We start from the raw sequence: 21,781 nt of genomic DNA, 5'->3' as shown, positions 1-21,781 counted from the left end.
GATAAGTGATAATATGATGGATATCTAATGGTTGAGTGGTGACTGCAGACCCCCAGTAACCCAGACCAAGATGAGTTGGTATAAAATGGATGGATGGATGCTTGAGAAGCTTCATCTATAGATAAATAAGCATTTAATCAATTCCCTGCAGAAAGGATGTACAAGAACTGAATATAAGGGCCCAGAAATATTATGTTTCAATTGAAAGAATGGAAATAGTGGACAAAGTGAATTGATAAGACTAACACTCTGTAGGGACAATGAGACATCAGGTGCTATGATATAATTGAGATGTTTCCATTAGTTGGTCACGTCATTCCCAAAACTTCCCAAAGCTTCACCCCCCCACCCAACACCCCTCATTGTCCTCCTCACTACACTGTCTGGTTCATCCCCACCATCCAGTCAGCATCACTCAGATGTTCTTTGTGTTCCATCCCATCTTCTTCCTGACTTCCTGACATATTCCTCATTGGTGCATGGAGCTTTAAAGACACCCATTAACCAGCATTTACTAGAGTGAAATCCACCCCCCCCCCCCCCCAAATCATATCCATAAAATCTATATACATTTTTCTCTGAAGTTCAGCTGATTACTCAGGTGTACAAACAGTGTACACGGTATTCGAAGTTTATATACATGTTTGTGGATTTGAATGGAAAATGGAATAGGTAGAACTGTTATATACACAAGATTATGTTTGTGTAAAGACAGTTACTCTTTTTCTTTATTGTTACCATACAAATACTTCAGAATAGTAAACAGAGAATCACCTGTGATGTTTCAAAGTAAGATATTTGATTCCATATGTCGTATCATATGGAACTGCACCAAAAACACTGTCAGGTATTGAGTAAATGCATAATGAAGTGTTTCGTTTGTAGTGACATTGGTATGTCAAAAATAAATTCGAAAATCAAAAAATTATGTAGCTAGTTTCCTTATGTATTGTTATTTGCAAATATAGTATAAAATGAAGAGATGAAGAATTTGGTGTAATACAATACAATAGGTAGAACTTCAACGCAGACGTTTGGTTGTTACTTAAGTTGTTTATTATTTCTATAATAACGATTTGAATATCACTGTACAGATTTGAATAAAATGCATGCATAGACTTTAGACTTGTCCACAATAAACGGAAGATGTAGATCGTCTGGCTTTTTGCTACCACTGTGTGACAGACACCACGCTTATTGTTGTAATAATTATTTATTTTATCGCAGATGTTTCACAGTTTTATCAATCCATGTTTTCATCATGTGAGGATCGAGATGGAATGTAACTCAGAACTGCTGTCCCTTGGCTTCTCGGTCCGCCCTCAGCTGAAACGTACATAACTACCGTATGTATCCACTCCATAATGGCAGCATTACGTATTATTTAGGTGGATATGTCTGAGTCATTGTCAGAGAAGCTTTGTTTATAAATCTGTCTTATACGTTGCACATTCAAGCTTACCTCAATCTGACAATCTTTAAGGACTTTTTTTACATCACCATGGTAACGGAGGGAAGAATGTTGCAGACGAATGGTGCTGTTTTGATGGGCTTTGAAATGCCCTGTTTTGTTCACTAAAGCTCTCTAATCACATCTCTGTGTCAGATCTCAGTTTTGAATTATTTGCGTGCTTCAGATCCCAAGAACAGCAGAAAGTACAATGACGTTGGGCTCGATTTTTATGTTCACCTACCTGTCAGATATTGAGTAAATGTATTTGGTCTTTTTGTGAATGAGGTGTAAATATTTCATTTACTATGAAATTTACTATTTACTAGTCATTTGCTCCAAACTCCTTGCTGTAGCTAGATTGAACCTAAACTGCTCAGTAGAACGGCTGCCATGCCGATGAACAATGAACATGAGGAATTCTTAATCGCGATTTATCGGAATTCTTTTCATTCTGCTGTCGCACATATTCTATTGCTGATGGTCAACAGACCTTATTAATTCATATAGGCAAAAAAAACCAACTATGACAGTTTTATTTGCAACATGTTGTATCTATCAATTTTAAAGATTTCATGAGGTTGTTTTTAGTTTTCTTATGTGATAATAATTTGCTGACCAATAATATTAAAGCTCATTGATACGGAGTCAAATGCACAAATCGTCACTGCCGTGTAAATGACGTGGTTTGGTCGATTACGTTCACATCCACCGCCAACTGCATTTTAATAATAACTCACAGTTTGATTGTATTGCGCTGCTATTGTTGCCTTCATTGAATATTTTTGTTAGTTCCGAATAAAAGTTGTTGATAAAAATGTTAAACGTGACTATCATTAAACATGATAATGTTTTATTATAATTACATTATAATAAAGTGCATTATGCTCCAATGTGCATTACAATAAAGTGTTATAATAAAATTCAACCTTTTATTCGTCTTTGTTTTCTAATCATTGATAGACCTGGTTCATATAACCCCAGCTAAGCTCGTGAATTATGCGAAAGAAAACAATCAATATATTACATTATAATAAAATATTTACTGTTATCACATAGTCTCCAATAATTCAAAAAGTTAGTTCAAATAAACCCCGCTATTCCTGTATAGATTGATTTACTGTGCATTGAAAAGTAATCTAATGTGACAATGCATTTAAGCAACGGTTCCACCTAGTGTTCAGTCTGAAAATCATCAAAATAGATTTCAGACGTAAATGAACTCACAGCTCTAATCAGGGGCGTCGGATGGGGCATGGATACCCTGACAGATTCAGGGGGGGGGGCAGCACTCTACAGGGGGTGTGCAATACGTAAAATTATAAAATGATATAATGTAACGGGGGTGGGGGGCACGGTGACGTTTTGTGGAGGGGTCCAGAATGTTTAGCTACTCCCTCGTTATAATACGCAATAGTTTCAAAGCAGAATAAAGTGAATTGTAAAGTTCAGTCGAGAAATACGTCAACTACGCTGATCCTTTTCTTGACCTTCATAACGTTTCCCTCCTTTTTAAAGATGTGTTTGAATTGTTCAAACTGTATGTACTGAAACTGATATAAGGGCTGCGATAATTAAAAAATAATAAAATTCGTGAAAATGCGCGAGATACATGCAGTGACTGACATAATTCGACAGTGGAAGAAAATATTTCGAGTCCGGAGTGTCAAGCGTTTAAATAAAGAAGTGCCGTTTTTATATCATCCGCAAGATGGCAACATATACGCAGTTATTCAATGGGCTGTGCTCGCCGCGGTTTTACAGCAGCGCTGTCATTGATATATGCATTTAGTACGCATTTAGATTACATTTCGATTCAAATGCAGCCACCACAGATACGTTTACAAATATTAAGCAGACAACGCTGACGAGGTGAAAGCTGTTTATCCTGTGATGCGCTATATATTTTTTCTGTGGCCAGGATGTTGTCTAGTTTTTGATGTTTTAATCCTCTTTGTTCACATCCCTCCGTTTCATCCCCGTTCTTCTTTTTACGGGTAATAGTTCTTGCTCTTGTGGTGTCCTGTAATGCTAACTGATTTTGGGCATTAACTGGAAGATGATTATATCTACAGTATTTCATCTTGCGAAGCAATTAAATACATGGACATTCACTTAAATTTATATCAGTTTTTGTTTAGACCTATATAGCAGAAGATTCTGACAAAAGAACATTATTAGAAAGTGCATTGTATCCTGGACTTGACTGGACCTAATTAGATTGTGACTGTGGCAGAGAAGAAGATCTTAAGAGGAACCAGACCCAAGGGGGAAACCCGTCTTCTGGGCAGCACTGGCCAGTGCACCTTCACACAATGCAGGCAGATGGTGGGACAGCATCGGCCGGGAGGTAGTCATGCAGGATAGGCGCAGACTATGGGCTGGGGCGGGGGGACTCCCCTTACCGCAGAAGCAGCTGGGAGAGGCACTCGGCATAAGGAATCCCTGGACGCCAGCACTCCAACAACACGTGCAAAGCAAGAGTGGGAGTCCTAAAAGTACAGTTTAAGTCACTGACACTAATCCTCACCCAGCTCTGCTACTATAACCCTAGCAAGGTGTGAGTAACTATTTAGTGCCAGTGTTCCGTTAATGAGGACTTTAAATTTAAATGCAAGATAGTGGGAAGAGGCACTACCCATAAATCCAGTTATTGAGACAATATACTTTGCTCTGTTCATACAAAAAAAAAAACATGCTGTGCCATATCAACCTTTTAAATATATCGTTATGGAGAGACGGTCGTCTTTAATCGCAATTATTTTAGGATTTCCAGCGCCCACACTCCCGTTCGTCTGAATACTTGCTGAGCGTGAATATTAGTTCGGAGTTCCGTTTCACTCTGTTAGGTCTCGCTTAGACCAGGAAAATGTAAGATCCTGATTCTGATCTGTAACATTACTATCGTATGTTGTTCGCAATATATTTTTCATCACTGCATTAAATAACAGTATATCTCCTGATATCCCAAAATAGGAATTAAAATGTGCAATAATTGTAATAATTGTAGTGATTATCCTAAAGTAATTTCGCATCTCATGCTATAGATTAGTAGTTTTTCAGCGAGCGGACCTTTTAATGAACCTGACCTAATAATTATTAGCAGACACCGTAGGCTGCACATGAGCATTTCGACTGCAAATGAGCTTCTTGTCTTGCGCTAAAATCGGATTCCATTTTCGGATTCTCTCTCTCTCTCTCTCACACACACACACACACACACACACACACACACACACACACACACACACACACACACACACACACACACGCTCACTCACTCTCCGCGATGGCCTTGTGTCTCTTTAATCCAGCGGCTCAGGGCGGTGACGTCACCGTATCCCTTCGCTGCAGCTCCCATTGGTTGAAAGTGACGTCAGCCTATTTTTTTCTAAAGTATGACCTCATGCTTAACTCGTTTTTTTAAAGTGCTAAAGTGCATCTTCTGTTTTCCTGGATCACGAATTCAATGTAACGGTAGATTGCTTATCTCCAAACTGCACTATAATCCGAGTTCCAAACACAAGGAAAATGACTGCCACTGCTGTTGCTGTGCGTGTGTTATGAATGCGTTTCTAAAATAGTAATTCATTATAATAACAGTAGCGCTTCTCAGTAGTTCCGTATGTTCCCAACAGTTTACTATGTCATATAAACAACACTAAATTCTCCTTTGGGAGTGCTCAATGACACGTGAAGGCGATCTCAGTGCCGTCCGAGGAAGCTTGGGGAACAGGTGAGTGAATATGGCATTTCGCCTGCTTTTTACAAAGCTCCCGTGCTTTTTTAAATTCCCCTTGCCAGCTCCAGATGATGCGCCTGCACTTAGAGGAGTTTTTCTGCAGCTTGTGGCGAGGCCGTCAGCTAAGACCCGCTGGAGATTCCGATGCTGACTTTATCTCTTTCGTGTTCTGTACCGAATTATCTGCATTGTGAATTATTCATTTGTATACTTCCATGTGTTCTCGCCCGTGAACTCTTACGTAATTTCTCACTTAGTGAAGACTGACGGTAGGTAGACCTTGCCTTTCATTTATTGCGCTTATTTCTTCTGAATTATGGACTTCTTACCCTGACTTCCTTGGTCACTTAATATCCTACGGGCGTATTAGATTAGACTGGTAGCGCAAGTAGTTAAAAGTGCTTTGATATGAATTCGACATAGTCGCATGAAAAGTTTAAATCCTTTAAAAGTGCTTGGCTGAAAACACACCGTGCTCTCTGTCATCTTTGTAACCTAATGCAGTTTACTTAAGTGAAAAAAGGGTCTAAGTATATTTTCGATGCTGGTTCACCTATTTCGGTGGGGTTGTTGACAGTAGGTGTCATACTGTTTCTTCCTGGTAATGTTCTTCTGCAATATCATCTGAAGAAGAGCAATATCCAAAAAATAAAAGCACTCGTTACAAATTTTATTTGGATTGACTAGAAGTGTTGTCTTCTGTAGAATGATTTTTAACAGTTTCAGATTGTGTACATATGACATCTTAAAACGGTAGATCTTACCAGTTGGTCTCAGATTATGGGAACTGGACTGTTACATACCTGTGAGTTCAGTTTTATTTAAAATTTTTTAGTTCTGCTGGGGAAATAATTACAGTTGAAAACTTGCCGTAGGTCATATATGAATGTAGTGAATTACTATGGCTAAATAACTTGAATGGTGCCTGTTTTGTGCTGCCTCACCTGGGCTGAGGCTCATTCTTTCTAATATTGCGCGGTGCGCTTCATTAGTGGCAGGTGCATCGCATGTATTTTCATTTGTGTTCTGCACTGCCTTAAGTCACGAAGGCTGAGGCGGGTGCCCCTCCTTAGAGAATGGACTCTCCCTGTCAGAGACCTGCTGCAAAGCTGAGTGCCTCCAGTTTTGCTGTCAGCGGAGTTTAAGTGGCAATTTAGCTGACAGTTAGCTCAAACTGATGGCGGTGCTTCCTTTATCTGAGCTCTTTCCCCATGCACTTGTTTCCTCTTTTCCCTGGACTGTCGGCTTTCCAGAAAAGTAGCCACATTGCACTACCATATTGGGCCTTGTTACTGTTATTTAGGTACTGTTTTTCTGGGCAGGGGGGTGGTCCACAAAGTAGAATTTCTCAGATATCTGGGTTAACTTAAGCTAGAAGTTATGATTGTTGAATAGGAATGCTCCTTACTTAAAATTCAGTTCAATTCAATTAAATTCAATTCAGTTCAGTTCAGTTCAGTTCAGTTCAGTTCAACTTAACTTTATTTGTCCCAGGAGGGCCAGTTCATGTTGCACATGCAAGCAATAAAAATGTCGTTCAGTTTAGTCAGACAGCTAGATCGGCTTGTACCTGGGTACCTTCAGGTGTGTATTGTGCTGTGTGTTTGCTCACGTTTGGGGAGTTGAAAGAGTCATACTTGAAATAAACAGTGTAATGGATAGAATAGTTGTTCCCCGATCAGAATTCAAGATGTCACATATTCAGAGAAATCCAGTTATTTTTGTTTTCTGTGCAACAATGTCGAACTGTGCTTGTAGTTTGTTGATGGATATTTTTTTCTGCTGATAGTTTCCTTTTTATGCCTGGGGTGGCCAGTCTTACCCAGAAATGGCTGGTGTGTGTGTGTGTGGGTTTTCTCTGCAACTTCCTAATTAGGTCACTAACTAGAAGACTGATTGGCTGAAGAGTCCTTACGCCTGGGTTTGAACAGCTGACCTAAAGGTTACCCCAAAAACCAGAAAATACACCGGCCCTTTACGGATAAGATTGGCCACCGCTGTTTTATGCCTTTTTGACTGAGATTTTGTAGGTTAAGGTAGCAGGTTTATCCACCTCAGTTGGACTAACAGGCCAACACATTTTGCTTACCTGTGAAGAAACATCGGTTTCATGCTTTGATCCTCATTCTCAGGTTTTTGAGGTTTGGCGCGTACGTACTCACGACGAAGTGGGGGTGATGAGGTAGGTCTGCTGGGGGGCCAAACCCAGAGCAACTTGGGAAGTCTTTGTATTGAAGTCTTCCACATCTGACATGGCTTCAGATAAACATCATGGCGCATTTAAAAAATATACTATATCTGTAGTACTGTTATCTGTAATATTAACAACTGTCAACTTGCTGTACAAATTTGTATATGGTGGGGAGGTTATGACAAGTGGATTCATACAGTATATTCCCAGAATTCTCTCCAAATATTAGGAGCAAAAATGAAACTGTAGCCTGCTGGTGTGATACCAGCCTGCCTGGCATCTGTTTTCTGTGCTTTTGTTCGTATTCTGTATTACATTTTGAAACTGTGCGTATATGTACAGGCTTACTTGGATTTCCGTGGCTTGTGGGAATGAGTGGTTATGTGTGTGTTTGGTGCTGTAGGATGTCTGCTGTTACGGACCTTCTTCTCGTCGTGGCTTGACGAGATGCCCGTAACTAACGAGGCTAACCGCAGGTGACAGGAGCATGAGGTGCACCGCTCTCGGGATTGAGTAATCCACGCTGCAGCTTACTGGCCAAATCCAGCACTGATGCCGTTTAAAGCCCTCACGATCCATGCCGTTTAACCCCTCCTGCCTTGTCTTTGAACTGTTCCCATGGCAACATGAAAATTCCATGTAGCTTCTCTCGCAGACGCTCGGGACTTTGAGGATAAAATGAGATTGTTAAACGGCATGTGACGGCAGTGTGTTTTTACGGGGGGGGGGGTGCTGTTGTTATGGAGGCTCGTCCCCCGCATCCAGCTCTGGTGTGGCTTTCCTGTGCTGCATCACGGAGATGCTGCAGTTAAACACCTCTCTTCCTCTTCTTACGAACCACCCCCCTTCCCCTCCCCTGCCCCCCCCCCCCCCCAGCCTTCTGTTTTCAGTAGGAGCAAACGCCATTAGATGTTCGCAGCGTCTGTCCTGCCAAGCTCAGGCAGAGGAGAGAAATATACCTCCCTTCTGCAGATTTTTTTTTTTAATGTGGGGGGGGGAGACAGAGGAGGCGAGCGGGTAGCTAATTGCTAAGGTAAGGCTGGCTGGTTTGTATTTGAGGTGGGGGCTCTGAGCGAGGTTAGGATTCGGAGGGTTTGTGGTCAGTGCTGCGTATGATATTAATCCGCTCAGGTGGCATGTTTGTATCCCTGTTGGTGTATTTGGGGGGTTGGTGGTGGGTGCATCCGGCTCCTGTGTTATACAAAGCTAGTTTAGTGGGTTTAGTGCATCCTTATGTGGCCGAAGCTGACTGCGGTAACTGCGCAGACCCATGCTTGTGTCGTGTTGCTGTATGTTTTCTCTGCCCCCCACCCCCGCACATCGCCTGTCAGCTCAAACGGAGATGCCCTTCCACCATGTACTTATCTTCATCTATATCTTCACATTGCTCAAACACGAGGAACGTGTATCGATCTGCAGACTTAATGCGAGAATGGTATTTTATTGTTTTTCGTTGGTATTCTGGTGTTTCCTTGAAGTCTCACCCTGATGTTTCCAGTCAGTCGTCTGCTGTCTTGCTGTTAACGCTTTGGAATCCTTCATCGATGTGGATTGATGAGAGATAGATGGACTGAGATCTCACTGTGCAACTATGGGGGGGCATTAATTGTATGCACAAAATAAACTGGATTGGCAAAAGAGCGAATGAATATAAATGTAGAGACACAAACAGCGGTGAGTCATAACTGCGTGTCGTGTTGCTTTAGGGTCGCGTGCCCCCCTGCCCATCTCTGTCTCAGTCTCCTGTGCAGGGATTGGCCGGAGCTCCGCTCGCTGTCTCCATGGCTTCCCTCTCTCCGCTTCTGGGTTCTGCATGCGCCTGCTGGAGTTGCTAAGCTGTGGGCTCCTCGTGGAGTTACATCACCCCCCCCCCCCCCAGATCCCAGATACACACATGCCATGCCGCACTGAGCTATCGCTGCAGAGCGTGTCCTGGCAGATTATGGCTCCTGCGCTTCTCTCTCCCATCAGATCCATTTTTTTCCCCCCCCCGCCCTGCCTCCTGATCAGCTTTTATCTGCAGTGTACTGCTGACACCCCCTGCAGGGAGATTGCACGCTCACTGCTGGCTGCATTTCTCGCTGCAGCACCGCAAACGGAGGGAAAAAATAAAGCAGTTAGACCACAGCAGCTGCGTGTGCGTTACAGCGGCACAGATCCCCATGACGTCGTTCTCCCCCTCTTCCTCTTCCCCGTGCCGTCCTCCAGTCATTTGTGTTCTGTCAGTTAGCTGGACCGTTACGCCGTGCCTTGCCGCAGGTTTTGGCCCAGCGTGGGAGTACTGTAGCGCTCAGAGAAAAACAGAAGGGAAGAGAGCCTGCAATGCGGCAACGTCATCGCTAGGGCTGCCCCGTCAAGACAAATGTCATTTAAATCGGCAGTGTTACTGCCTGCTAAGCATAAAGTGTCACAGCATTTGGGAGAAAGGTTCACGATGTTTGCATGTTTGTTCTTAGGCAGCTTGTCATCACTGCCGTTTGAAGAAAGTCACAGGGATTGAATTCTTGATGCGCCAGTGAATTTGCTATTATTGCTGCTGACGGTGTTATCAGTGATGACGTTGATCGCCCCGTGTCGTAGCGGCTGCCTTTTCACTCGCAGGTGCTAGCAGACGCTCTCCTGAATTACAGAGGTCACCCTTTTCTTGTTTGTTGTTCCTGCGCAGTGAGGTGCAGTGCACGAGCTAACCCCATGCAACATTTACGACCCGAACAAGGATGAGGATAAATAAAAGAACGGGACTCTATTGTGGCAGTTAGGGGCATGAACTTTGGGATAACCTCAAGCTTGCCAGTTATACTGTAGCAACAGTCTTTGCAAACCAATGCTGTTGAACTCTTAATAAAGGTACATGATCAGAATATATCCAGCAAAGTATCTAGCTGGCTGAGGAGGTGAATACTGATTTGCAGAAAAAATGAAAAAGGCTAGTGTTTGCTGTCACATTGTCGAACTTGCATGTTTCGTTTTCCCATAATGCAGTGCTTCGTGGTGCTTCTCATTGGATGTCCTCCAGGACTAGCACAGTCACTGCAGAGGATATAAGGAGGAGGGAAGTAAGCGTTCCCAGACACATGCTAACGCGGCGCCGCTCTGTTCATGTGCAGACACACACATGGGCTGTTAGATCACATGCTGTGTTTTTTCCAGGTTGTATGAATTGAGGTCAAAACTGCGTCTGGGGACATTCAGGATTTTTCGTCGCTTTACGCCAGCCTGCCGCAAGATGTTGTCTACATCAGGCGCCATCCACTGATTCCTGTGACATGATATAGGGGACGTTCAAGGTGTGGTCTGGTGACTAGGGGTCCACCTGCTTACGCAGTCCGGCTCCAAGTGGCCACACAGAATGAAATCTAATTGGGGGCGGGCAGAATGGCCGCTTTGTGAGGAACGATTGTTCCCAGTGGTCTGCCATCAAATGGTGGGGAGCCCGAACTTATCCAGGCCAAGTGACTCGCCCTGGTGCCAGGGAATGCTGGAGCGAGCGCTTAGCAATGATGGTGAAACATGCAGCGATGGCGTCTGCCTTGCTGTCCGAGGTTATTTTTTTGAGGATACTAGACTTTTAATGACAAACATGAATTATTCAACCTGCTCGTGCAAATAAAACCACCTGGGGTGTCAATGGTCATTCAAATGGAAGATAAATAATGATGAAGCCCCTTTTCCCCCCATTACAAGCTTCCTTGGGGGGGGGGGGTGAGGAGAAGGGGCGAGGGGGGCGGCTTTTTATTCCCCTTAATTACCCACCTCTCCAAAGCCCTTTTAAATGACGCTAGATCGAGACCTTTCATCGGTGGGCGTGTTGCATGTCGTGTTGTTCCTGCGGACCCCACATCCACTCTGGAGATTGGAGAAGTTCCTCAGAGAAATGATGACATTGTCTTGTGGAACATCCCCCCCCCCAATGGCAGATATCCTCATTTCATATCTGCCAGGTGCAAGATACCTCTGTTATGTATTTGCGCTTGTTTTTAATTCAACAAACGATACCTTATTTTAGTAGTTTTATTCTTCACTGGGTTTCTGGCATATTGCCCCTAAGCTGAAAATAAACTAGCATTCTTGTCATGGTTGCGCAGCTTTATGTACGCACTGGGGGGTAAAATGAAGTGAATTCCCATAATTCTGTGTTGTGTAACAGGCGCATACTTAAAAGGTGTTTTAAATCTGATATAGGGGACCAGGAGCTGGAGGTGGAGTTAACATCTCGGAGAGTAGCATGGGCAGCTCGGCAGATGGCCCCTATGGAGACATGTTTTTGTAAATCACAGTGCTTAATATCGTCTTCCCTGGCGGTCGGCGGTCTCCTGTTTCACACCATCGCAGACAAAAGGCTTTTCAAAAGCTCCAACAACAAACATAATCCCCTCCACCATAATATTCTTATCTTCTATTTGTGCTTCTTTGAAAAGAAATACCCTCTGGAAGATTATTATGCGATAATAATAATTGGTTAGTTATTTTAAATACCGGTCTCCTTTCTTTGGTAATAGTACGTTTCCTGCTATATTGTGCTGTTGCTCTTCTAAGTGGGTGTTACGTAGGGATTGTTGGGGTTTTAGAGATGGGATCCTGTACTGGATTGGATGGATGGATGGATGGATGGATGGATGGATGGATGGATGGATCAAGGGCATAGAACTGGGTTTTGACATGTCCCTACCAAAATTGTGGGAGTACTGTGTGCGTGTGTGAGAAGATGCTGGGGAGTTCGGCGCTGATTTGGTTTATATGATATATAATTAGCGCGAGGCAGGAATCAACCAGCTACTCTAGGGTGCAAACTCAGTGACACAGCTGGTCAGTTAAAGCACTAGTTTGCGTGATGTCGGATGTTAATATCAACAATGCATTTCATGCACATGCAACTGTCACACTGCAAGGACCAAGGATTCTCACGCAGGAAATCCTATATTATGCTACGTTTAAAGCGGGTAGTTTGCACACCCTACAGAATATTTACAAGGTAATAAAACTGCTGCATGCATGTAAATATGTGTGCAGGCTTGTCTCAAATTGAAAATCTCACTCCAGCCAGCTGACCAAAGTCGGCCACCCTGCATTATGTAAGATGATGTTGCTAGGTGACAGGGCTGACCTTCGGTTTAGCAGCGATTATTTTGACATACAGGAAGCGTAGAAAGTAAATTTAAGCAAAACAATTTATGTCAACGTGAGAGGCTAGGCTACTCTGCAAGGCAAAATTGCACATACCTATGGTTAACCTTCCATTATTAATTTTCACGAGTGTCTTTTAAGATATACTTGCCTTGCAATTGCAGTCGTTCTGTGGTGATATTCAAGTTCTGCTTTGCAATACGTACAAATGACTGCATTTTCATTCACTTCTAATGCGGATTAAAATATTTGGACTCTCACAGGCTGTGTGTGTCTTCCTTTCGCCACATTACCGACTAATCGAGAAGGAAATTTTTAGTCGATGCTTTTGAGTAATTGAGTTTAATTGAGTAATCGTGACAACTTTAAATGTAATGTTGTGAAAATGCAGTATACAAATAAAACTGAATTGAGTTGTTCATGGGGTATGCTCTCCCTTCCTCTTTGTCTCCCCAGACCAGCTATGGACGTCCTGAGAGCCTTCACCACATTGCTTCTCTGAGCTGCTTCTCCACCTCCATTCATTCTTCCCCTGTTCCCCTCCTTGGACACTCCCCCTGTGTTCAGTCATCCCAATCCCCCCCTGACCAAAGACGACAGGCATGGCCGGTGAGAAGGGCCGGCGGGGTGTAATGGATGGCCGACGACTGGCGGGTCTCCTGCAGCGGGGAGGAACCCGCACCCCTGGTCATCGACAGTCGCACCTTTTCTGAATACAACGCCTCGCACGTGCTCAACTCCATCAACGTCTGCTGCTCCAAGCTGGTCAAGAGGCGGCTGCAGCAGGACAAGGTGACCATCACCGAGCTCCTGCAGCCCAACGGCAAAGTCAAGGTATGGCCCTCTTGGTACCCAGCCCTGAAGGGGTTAATGCATAGCCCCATGGTTTGCTGGTGCCCCCTCTAGACCTGCTGTCATTAAAGGACTCATTATGTCCACATCTGTCTAATTGTCTCATTATGAAGGTGATTCCCCTGCGGTCTGTGTACCGTGCGTGTGATTTATACTTGTGGTTTGAAGACTTAAATTGGGGGTTGTCCCCTCTTCTGTTGGAGAAGCCGTGTAATCTGTTGCTGTTGTTTTGTGCGACGTGGATAATTTAATTTTTTCTTCATGTGCATCGCTGGTAAGAAAATAATAATGATGATAATTAATGAGGCCGCAAGTCCGGTTAATGAACTGCTTACACTAATGCAAGCCAAGGGATGCTGTTTCCCGTAGGAACGTCAGCACGACCTAACTCCTGGCCATTGTGGGCTGTGATTGGACGGGCTAGATCTAGGTGCTTCCGCCCAATCAGCTGAATTGGCTATTCCACTACTTTGTCAACTCTGTTTTTGTGTTGCCTTGGCACATTTATAATTATCCATGAACCTGGAGAAGACGTTCTGTCTCCTTTGGTAGTCCTTCTTAATAAGCATCTGCACTTGACCCATCCCGGGTTATATTTGGAAGGCCCCAGTAAGTTTATTGCTTACTAGTGCCTGTGTAACCAGACCCCCCCACCCCACCCCACCCCCCCCCCCCCCGTGACTCCATAGGATATGACATGCTTTTTTCCGCCAGCTGTCATGACAGCTCCTAAATTTGGAGGGCTGCGTGAAATTCAAGGAACTTGGAATTAAATGAGAAATTAAGCCCGGGCAGTGGCAAATTTATTTATCTTTTTGCAGCGCTAGCGAGCGGTCCGACCAGCAGCTCTGCTTCCCCGGGGTTTTGGATTACCTGTTTTTGTTAGCGCCCAGTTTTGCGAGCGAGACGGTAACTCAGCCAGCAGGGGTGGGGTGCGCTGGGTGGAGGAGGGTGGGGGGTAGCTTAACCTCTGCTGTGAAAATGACCTCCCCAGGATGTTTTCAAGTATGGTGGGCAGTAAGATGCTGTTCCTAGTGATGAGTGCATGGGATGTATTTTGGTGACCCAGGTCTGTATGTGTCCCAGCTCTTTAGTACTTGTGTACTTTTTATGCCCTTAAATAAACAAACATAACAAGCGTGTACCTTTGGGTGAAGCTGAATATTTAAAAAAAAAAAAAAAAAAAAAAAAAACATCCAATGAAATTCTGGCCCAGTATGTGACGTTCATTTATTTAGCTGTGGACGGGCTAGCTGTATCCCTCTGCTGCGGGTTCTGGCTGGTCCTGAGCCCCTGCCACTGCCTCCTTCTGGGCCGGCCCAGGATGGGGGGGGGGCTCATCTCTTACAGTGGCGATCCACCCAGGGAGGACATGTTTACCACCTCTGCGTCCAGAGTGTCTTTGTAGTGGGTTGTTGGCGGGGGGGGGGGGTTTCAAAATGGGAAGTGGGAGAGTGTCAGTTTGGCTCCTTGTGTGTGAATACACCATGCCCCCCCCCCAGCTTAGCTATACAGCTGGCTGGCTTTTATTATCTCCCCAGTAAAGAAGATAAAGCCAGCGATTAATAGGAGGCTGGGTAGCGCTGTACCTAACTAGAACAGCGTGGTAGTGGGGGGGGGTTGCGATGCTGTAACACTCATGGTGATTGGCTGAACATGACATCACCCTCTTTGTGCGACCACTGGCAGCGCGCGGGCTTGGCACGTGTGGTTTGGGTTTAGGTTTTTGTCTGCATCCTATTCAGGGCACTTAAAGCGCTGTCGGTGGTGGCGGTGCCGGTCACACTCCCTGCGACAGATGGCTCACTGTTCATCTCCCATGGAAGAAGGACGACGGACGGCCCCAAGGTTTTGCGGGCCTGCGTGGCCCTGCTTCCTGATTGGCTGAGAGGGGAACCCGAGGCCAGCCAATCCACGAAAAGCTCAACAATAGCTGGCCGCACAAATGAAATGCCCATCAGCACAGATCAACCCAGCTTTGCATTATGCGATTTGCTTTTTTTCTAATTGAATTCCTGTTTCTCAATACTATTTGGCAAAAAAAAATCAGATGTACCAATTGAATCCATTGAATGCTGATTAAACTGGTGCTAGTATTATAACTAATTAATTAGAGAATCTCAGAATCTCTGTTCATTTTCCTCAGAAAAATCTTTTTACCTCAGAAGCCTATTGATTTTAGATTTTAAAAACAAATCAGTGTGGTACATTTATTGGTGAATCAGTTTCTAGTCTGTTTGCGTATCTGTGCTTCCTTTAAAATAGTAGCAGTGTTAATGTCTTTGGCTTATTTGGGATCATCGTTTCCTATTCCTGTCTGCCAAGCTAGACCTTTTCTCACCTTTTCCAGTCTGCTGCTTCCATAGCAGCTGTTGCTGTGTGTGTTTTTTTTTTCTTTCTCTTTTCAGGGTAGAAAATGAATAATCAAATGCAATTTAGAAAAGCTCTCTGGTGAGCTTTGGCGAGTTTAATCCTTTTGCGAGCCCAGGCAAGCCCGACAAAGCTAAAATGAAGCCGTTCTCTGAACGGGTCTTTTCCCTGTCACTTGAAACTGCCTGCCTCATTTTTCTGTCTCTCTGTTTACAGTTTTCACCATGGATCCTCGCACCACTTAAATGGGTTTCGTTACATAACACTGGTAGATGTCCAAACACGGCCCGACGATTAGCAGTGGCTCGGCGCTTAACTGCACGCCTATCCTTTGTCATTCGTGATGCAGTCATTGATATTTTGATCAGGCGTCTACCCACGGTGAGATGCATCCTGGGACTGGGTTGCGCAGTTGGATATTGCTGGTTTCGATCCGTCTTATCTACACGCCGCCTGTCGTGATTCAGGTCTGATTATCTTAACGGGATCAATTACAGCAGAGAGAATCAAAGGCAAAAAACAGGACTTGTATAAGAGGGCCCCCGCCCTCATGTTAACGAGCGTGTCGGACCGCAAAGATCAATAAACAAAACCCCTTCTAAATGAAATCGTCATTGAGCCCAATGATCCAAAGAAAAATCCGCCTTAAGATTATGCTGAACTCGGTGACTCCTGACTGCTTAATATCATGAGGAGGCCTGCTTTGTGTAGAGCGCCTGCACGAAGCCGTAGGTGTCTGGGCTGCATGCAGCCAGATGAGGGGACTTCACAGGAAGGGGAGTGTTGGGCGTTTCCTGTATGGAAAGCCGCCTTGGCTGGCGTCGCCTGTTTGTGTTTTCTTGGTGAACTCTGCGCTCCGCAGGTTAATGGGCTTTCAGCCGCAGCGGTCCGCCCACAATAACCCTCTGCAGCAACTGGATACATGCCTCTCCTTCCACCTCATGAAAATTTAAGTGCCTTTAAAGTCAAGCGAGAGCCTTTGTCAGACTTTAATTCATGGAGAGCTCATGGAAACTCTGTGAAATAGTATGTAAAGTTTGGTTTCTCCCATCCCGTCCGTGGACTCACCCCATGGATTAAATCCAGATGATCTGAGTCTTTTCACACCGGAAATTCCCCTAGAATGATGTCATTGTGAGAGTACAAATAGTTGGGGCTTTTAGCGCATGTTTCGCATCCTGCCTCCATGGACTAGCCCAGTCTGCCGTTTGTGTTGTGCGTGTCAGCTAGTCACCTCCAGTATGCTCGCTGTCCTGCCGTAGAAGGGACACAGACTTCGCAGCGAGTGTTTCCCGGCTGGTGTCATGGTGCAGCGCACGCAGTGATCCAGTGACCCCTGATCCAGGGAAAGAGGGGGAGAATGTTCTGGAAGAGTTTATTACAGAGGAGACGCTGATGTGAAGTATTCACATGATGGTGTTGCTCAATGATGGGATGCTTGAGAAATGGCTACCTGGCCACGGGGCCTTTTGACTGGGTTTGCTGGGGCCAGGCGGGGGGGGGGGGGGGGGGGGGGGGGGGGGGGGGGCAGCAAATCACCTTGGAGGTGTTGGATGGGATGTGGAACAGCTGCCAGGGCACTGCAGCGGAAACCTGCTTTGCTGAAGCAGGCGCTTGCACTGCTTATTCCGCTGCAATTCACTGCGTCAGCAGGCCTGCTGCTACTGTTGTGCTACTCATCCACACCGTATGCAGTGCTACACACAGTTACCATGAGCATTTACTTTTCCTGAACTGATTGGTCGCAGTTTTACTGGTCACATGACCTGGTTGACACGTTACATGACTTTCTGCAGCCTCCCTCATGAAGTCCCTCAGGTAATTCAGGTTGCTGTTACATAATCTGAGGCTGGGCAACGTCTAAAAGAATCCATTAGGCCTAGATCACAGATTGGCTTATGGCGATGTGCTGCAAGACTAACCGCTTCTGGAAATCGTTACTGATCTGTAATTATCGGCTCAGGCGGTCACTCATCGGCTGCAAACGACAAACATGGCTCTTTATTGCGAACGTGAAACTCTACCACCCCAAACTTCCACTGGCTTGTCATGTCAATGTGATGTCACTTCCTGTATGATGTCCAGTGGACTCAATGTTTCTCACTGCCTCATATATAATGGGGGAGTGACACTCTAACCTTCCTGATCTTTGTATTAATCTTTTATGTTAATTTGTAATATTCCCATGATTCTGATGTAATTGATCATTAGTTCCTCACTTGTACCTCCTCCCTCAATAAATAGTTGTCTGGGTGGGCCACATATTTAACCCCACGCCCATCAATGATGCCACAGCCAACATTCTTGTATCCTGTACCTGCAGGGCAAGGAAAATGTTTTTCTTTATGGCCAAGATATGAGACTTTTATAGTCTCTGGGCAGCAAATTCCTCTGCTCTGTCCCCATCAGAGGATCAGCCTGATTACGAGCCGCTGGCCATCGCATAACATGCCAGCATGTATTGTATGTGTTTAGGCTAAACACATATACGCTCTGGGTGGAATGACGAGTGACCGAACCAATAAGCAGTGTTTAAATAATCAATAAACAGATGACAAAGTACACGGATTTGACGGAGGAAGTTGAAGCTGGTTGTTTTGCTCTGCGTTTAGCACCTATGGAACTGAGCACAGGAACATCCTGTACCGTGTGTGTTGGGTTTCCAGGGTGTGCATGTACTGTACCTGCGACCACTGGGACAGTTTATAGAGAGCATCGTGGTGCATAATGAGTAACCGGTGAGCTGGGAATGAGATGACAGAATCCCAGGAGATGCTTGGCCGCATTGGTAGGAATTAGAAAGAATCTGTTAAGGTTCCATGTGCTGTTTAAGGGGATAATGTTCAGTTATGTAGACAGATGGTGGTGAGGGTGGTAGGGTGAAGGTTGTGATGGTGTCGATTCGGGCACCGACCTTGCGAGGACGTTTCTGTTTCCTCTGCTTGTTGTCATGACATTAAGCGCCGCATTGAGCGTATGTTTGTAGACGATCATTTAAAACAAAACGACGTTTCATTCGTTTGATTGCCGCCTCTGCGTCATGCTGGTTTTCCCCTCTGCCGCATTCTGTACGCCGATGTCATCGGTTTGGGTTTCACTGAAGGCCAGCTCCGCGTTGATGCGAATGCAGTCCCAGGTCTGAAATCGGAGACGACCTTAGAGGTCACAGCGCGGAGGAGCCTTGTTCGGTCGCCGAGTGGGAGCTCCTTCAGCCCTGTGCGGTCATAGCATGTCCGGGTGTCACATGTTCATGTGTCACACGCGTGAGCAGTGGCAGGTCCCGGGTATTAATGGCTTTGCGGTTTGGGGTTATGCCCGTCAGGGCAAACAGCTGCCGAAGATCCAGAATCCTTTTTACGTGAAGGCGTGTGACATTTGATAAGTTGCTTGGCCGCTCATGGGGAAGGCCCAATCCCAGAATGCACCTCTTCCTGCCAGGAAGTGTCTTGAAAATTACACCTGTCTCCATGCCATTAGTGCCATTTTTATCCATTTTCGCAGTTAGATACTTTACTGCAGCAGACTAAGTGCTTCACTCATGGGTTCTGCGGCCATGCCGTGACCTTACAGTCTTTGGTCTGTGCCTTTAACAGTGATGCTACATTCTACAATATAGCTCTATCCGCCCCCTAATGGAGAACTGCATTGCTGTTCCACTTTTATAATCCCTATCTAATATTTTAGCTTATTGCCCAGCCGTAATGTTTTCTTGATGGCCGCACGACAGTGACCTCCGTCCTGCAGCATGCTCCATCCGCATCTGAGAGTCAATGCCTCTTTATTTCTCTTGAAACTGGGCAAATTAACATTAATAGCTTAAGAGAAAAGCAGAAAAGGATAGTACTGGTAGGTTCAGCCATTCTGTGTCGATATCAGTCTCTCATCCGGGTTTGGGCGGATCCCAGCAGGGTTTTGGTGGACCCAGAACCTTTAGCCTGCTTTAGGAATTTTAGCGTGTCATCTAGGGTAAGCGGTTTGTGTTTGGTCAAATGGGATGTTCTACATGGGTGTGGTTTATGATTTCAGAAACATGGTATCATGGCTCTTTTCGTGCCGCCCTGGTAATATGTCCCCGTATTTTCTGCCTGGGTGCCGTGTCTCGTCTCCTGTGCCTGCGCCCTAATTCCTGTGTTGTTACATCGCCTCCTACCATGTATCTAATGTCTTCCGGTGATGTCATTCACCCAGTTTAGCTATAATCCAATTAAGGCAGAGCACCTTGTTCAGGGTGGAGGGCAGCTGAGAGCTCCAGAAGATAACAGAGGAGCCGATTGCGCCCTGGGTAGTCGGAGTGACGGGGGGGCGGGGGCTGGGTGTCTATGACAACCAGCTGGGTGTCTAGTACTCAGCAAACTCCCTTCTAGACTCACTCAACAGCCTTGTTGAGATTGTGGTGAAGTGCTTGTTCGTCAGACGCTTTAGACTGGAGATGCCATGTTTTTTCAGACAGACCGAGTCTGGGGGGTGGGGGGGGGCAGGGACCGGCCCTTTAAGACCGAAGGCCAAACTGGAGCTCGTCCACGTTAACAGAAGGGTGGAAGACATGAGCTGTACCAGTCAGGAGCCACGTGCTGTCATCTAATACCAGTCTCTGACCTTGGGTTCACTATGGCATCACTATGTGACATCACCTATGTGACATCACCTATGTGACATCACCTATGTGACATCACCTATGTGACATCACCTATGTGACATCACCTACGTGACATCACCTATGTGACATCACCGGTGGGGCGGCACACACACGTTCAAAAATTCACAAGGTCATGTGCAAAGAGCAGCGCATGTGAACACTGAGCGAGCAACCATAAACACACACCCACCAAATTCCGATTGCTTTACCGTGCTGTCGTACCACCGCTTATCAGCCCTCTGCTAGCTGCGAGGAGGTTTCTGGGTGACCGGTGGGGGGGGTGAACGGTGAAGCCAGGGCTGTCGTCTCGAAGCAGCAGTTACTGTTGAGGAGGTCTGACAAATTTGTGTCGGTGAGCGAAGTGCGCTGACTCTCTTGAGGTAGAAGCGTCACTTAGTCGCTGTGGCTGATTGGAAAGCACGGCTCGGGGAGAGTCTCTAAATCTGGAAGTGTTTCCACAGTTTTGACCACTAGTGTATATTTTAGGTGAAGAAGTGGGAAAAATGACCAGATGCAGCTCCCATAATCTCATTTTGTAAAGGCTACTGCATAGCAGAACCCCCCTGGTTCTCATCAACAGGCCACTCCCGTTCTGCTCAGTTGTTCATCTTGCTGTTCTAATATTGCCTCCTGGTCCAGCTGATTGTAATCTTGTGACTAGAACAGGCCCTGCATTAATACCTAGGGGCTTTGCACACCCAGGTACACTGCTAGGTATGAGTCTCTCTCACACACACACACACACACACACACACACACACACACACAGACCTGTCCCAAGAAGGACAACCATACCTCCCACCTAACCTTAACCATAAGTAAACAAACAGAATACAAGACTTTTGGCATTTTTAGCTTTTTGATTGCAGTCACAGACTATTATAAAATTGAATTTCCCCCCACAACAAAAATAAAAGGTTCTATCACGTTGAGGGGATATTCGGTCCTTGCAATGTAATATATTGCTCAGCTAAACACACACACACACACACACACACACACACACACACACACACACACACACACACACACACGCGAGCCAAAGTTCGCTGGATGCTCAGAGGTGGTAAGTTCACATGCATGCTAACCATTACTCTTTATAGCAAGGCTATTGAAGTTAAAATCCATTAGCTCTCTTATTTAAATGAAGCATTACCTAGAAGTGAATGAGCACTACAGTTACAGCCATAATCATGCTGCATATCTTTGTATGTCTGCTATTTTTGGGACGTTATCTTGCACTCTAAACAAATTTGTCATACCAGCGGTATTTTCAGATTTGTAAAAATATTCACGCTGTTAGTGAACAGTGTCCCATCCGCGCCTACAGAAATCAGCATGTCCTGTGAACACAGCGATATAGTCACACTTTCCATACAGGCGTCGTGCCAGCCTTGCATGGTTTACAAACCCTTT

General features: G+C 45.3%; 1 protein-coding gene across 1 annotated transcript in view; it reads left to right on the top strand.

Annotated features, from left to right (window-relative positions):
• The first annotated feature begins 4,874 nt into the window (after nt 1-4,874).
• dusp8a (dual specificity phosphatase 8a) overlaps nt 4,875-21,781 on the top strand; it is a 44,150-nt gene continuing 27,243 nt past the window's right edge. Inside the window, 3 exon segments of the mRNA XM_048973489.1 lie at nt 4,875-5,186; nt 12,964-13,190; nt 13,192-13,341. Of these exon segments, the coding sequence (XP_048829446.1) occupies nt 13,110-13,190; nt 13,192-13,341 (231 nt within the window). The 5' untranslated portion in view covers nt 4,875-5,186; nt 12,964-13,109.

The sequence above is a fragment of the Brienomyrus brachyistius genome, chromosome 13 (genome assembly GCF_023856365.1).
Source record: "Brienomyrus brachyistius isolate T26 chromosome 13, BBRACH_0.4, whole genome shotgun sequence".
NCBI lineage: Eukaryota > Metazoa > Chordata > Actinopteri > Osteoglossiformes > Mormyridae > Brienomyrus > Brienomyrus brachyistius.
The sequence above is the reverse complement of the archived record's forward strand: the minus strand, read 5'-3'. Positions and strand labels throughout refer to the sequence as shown.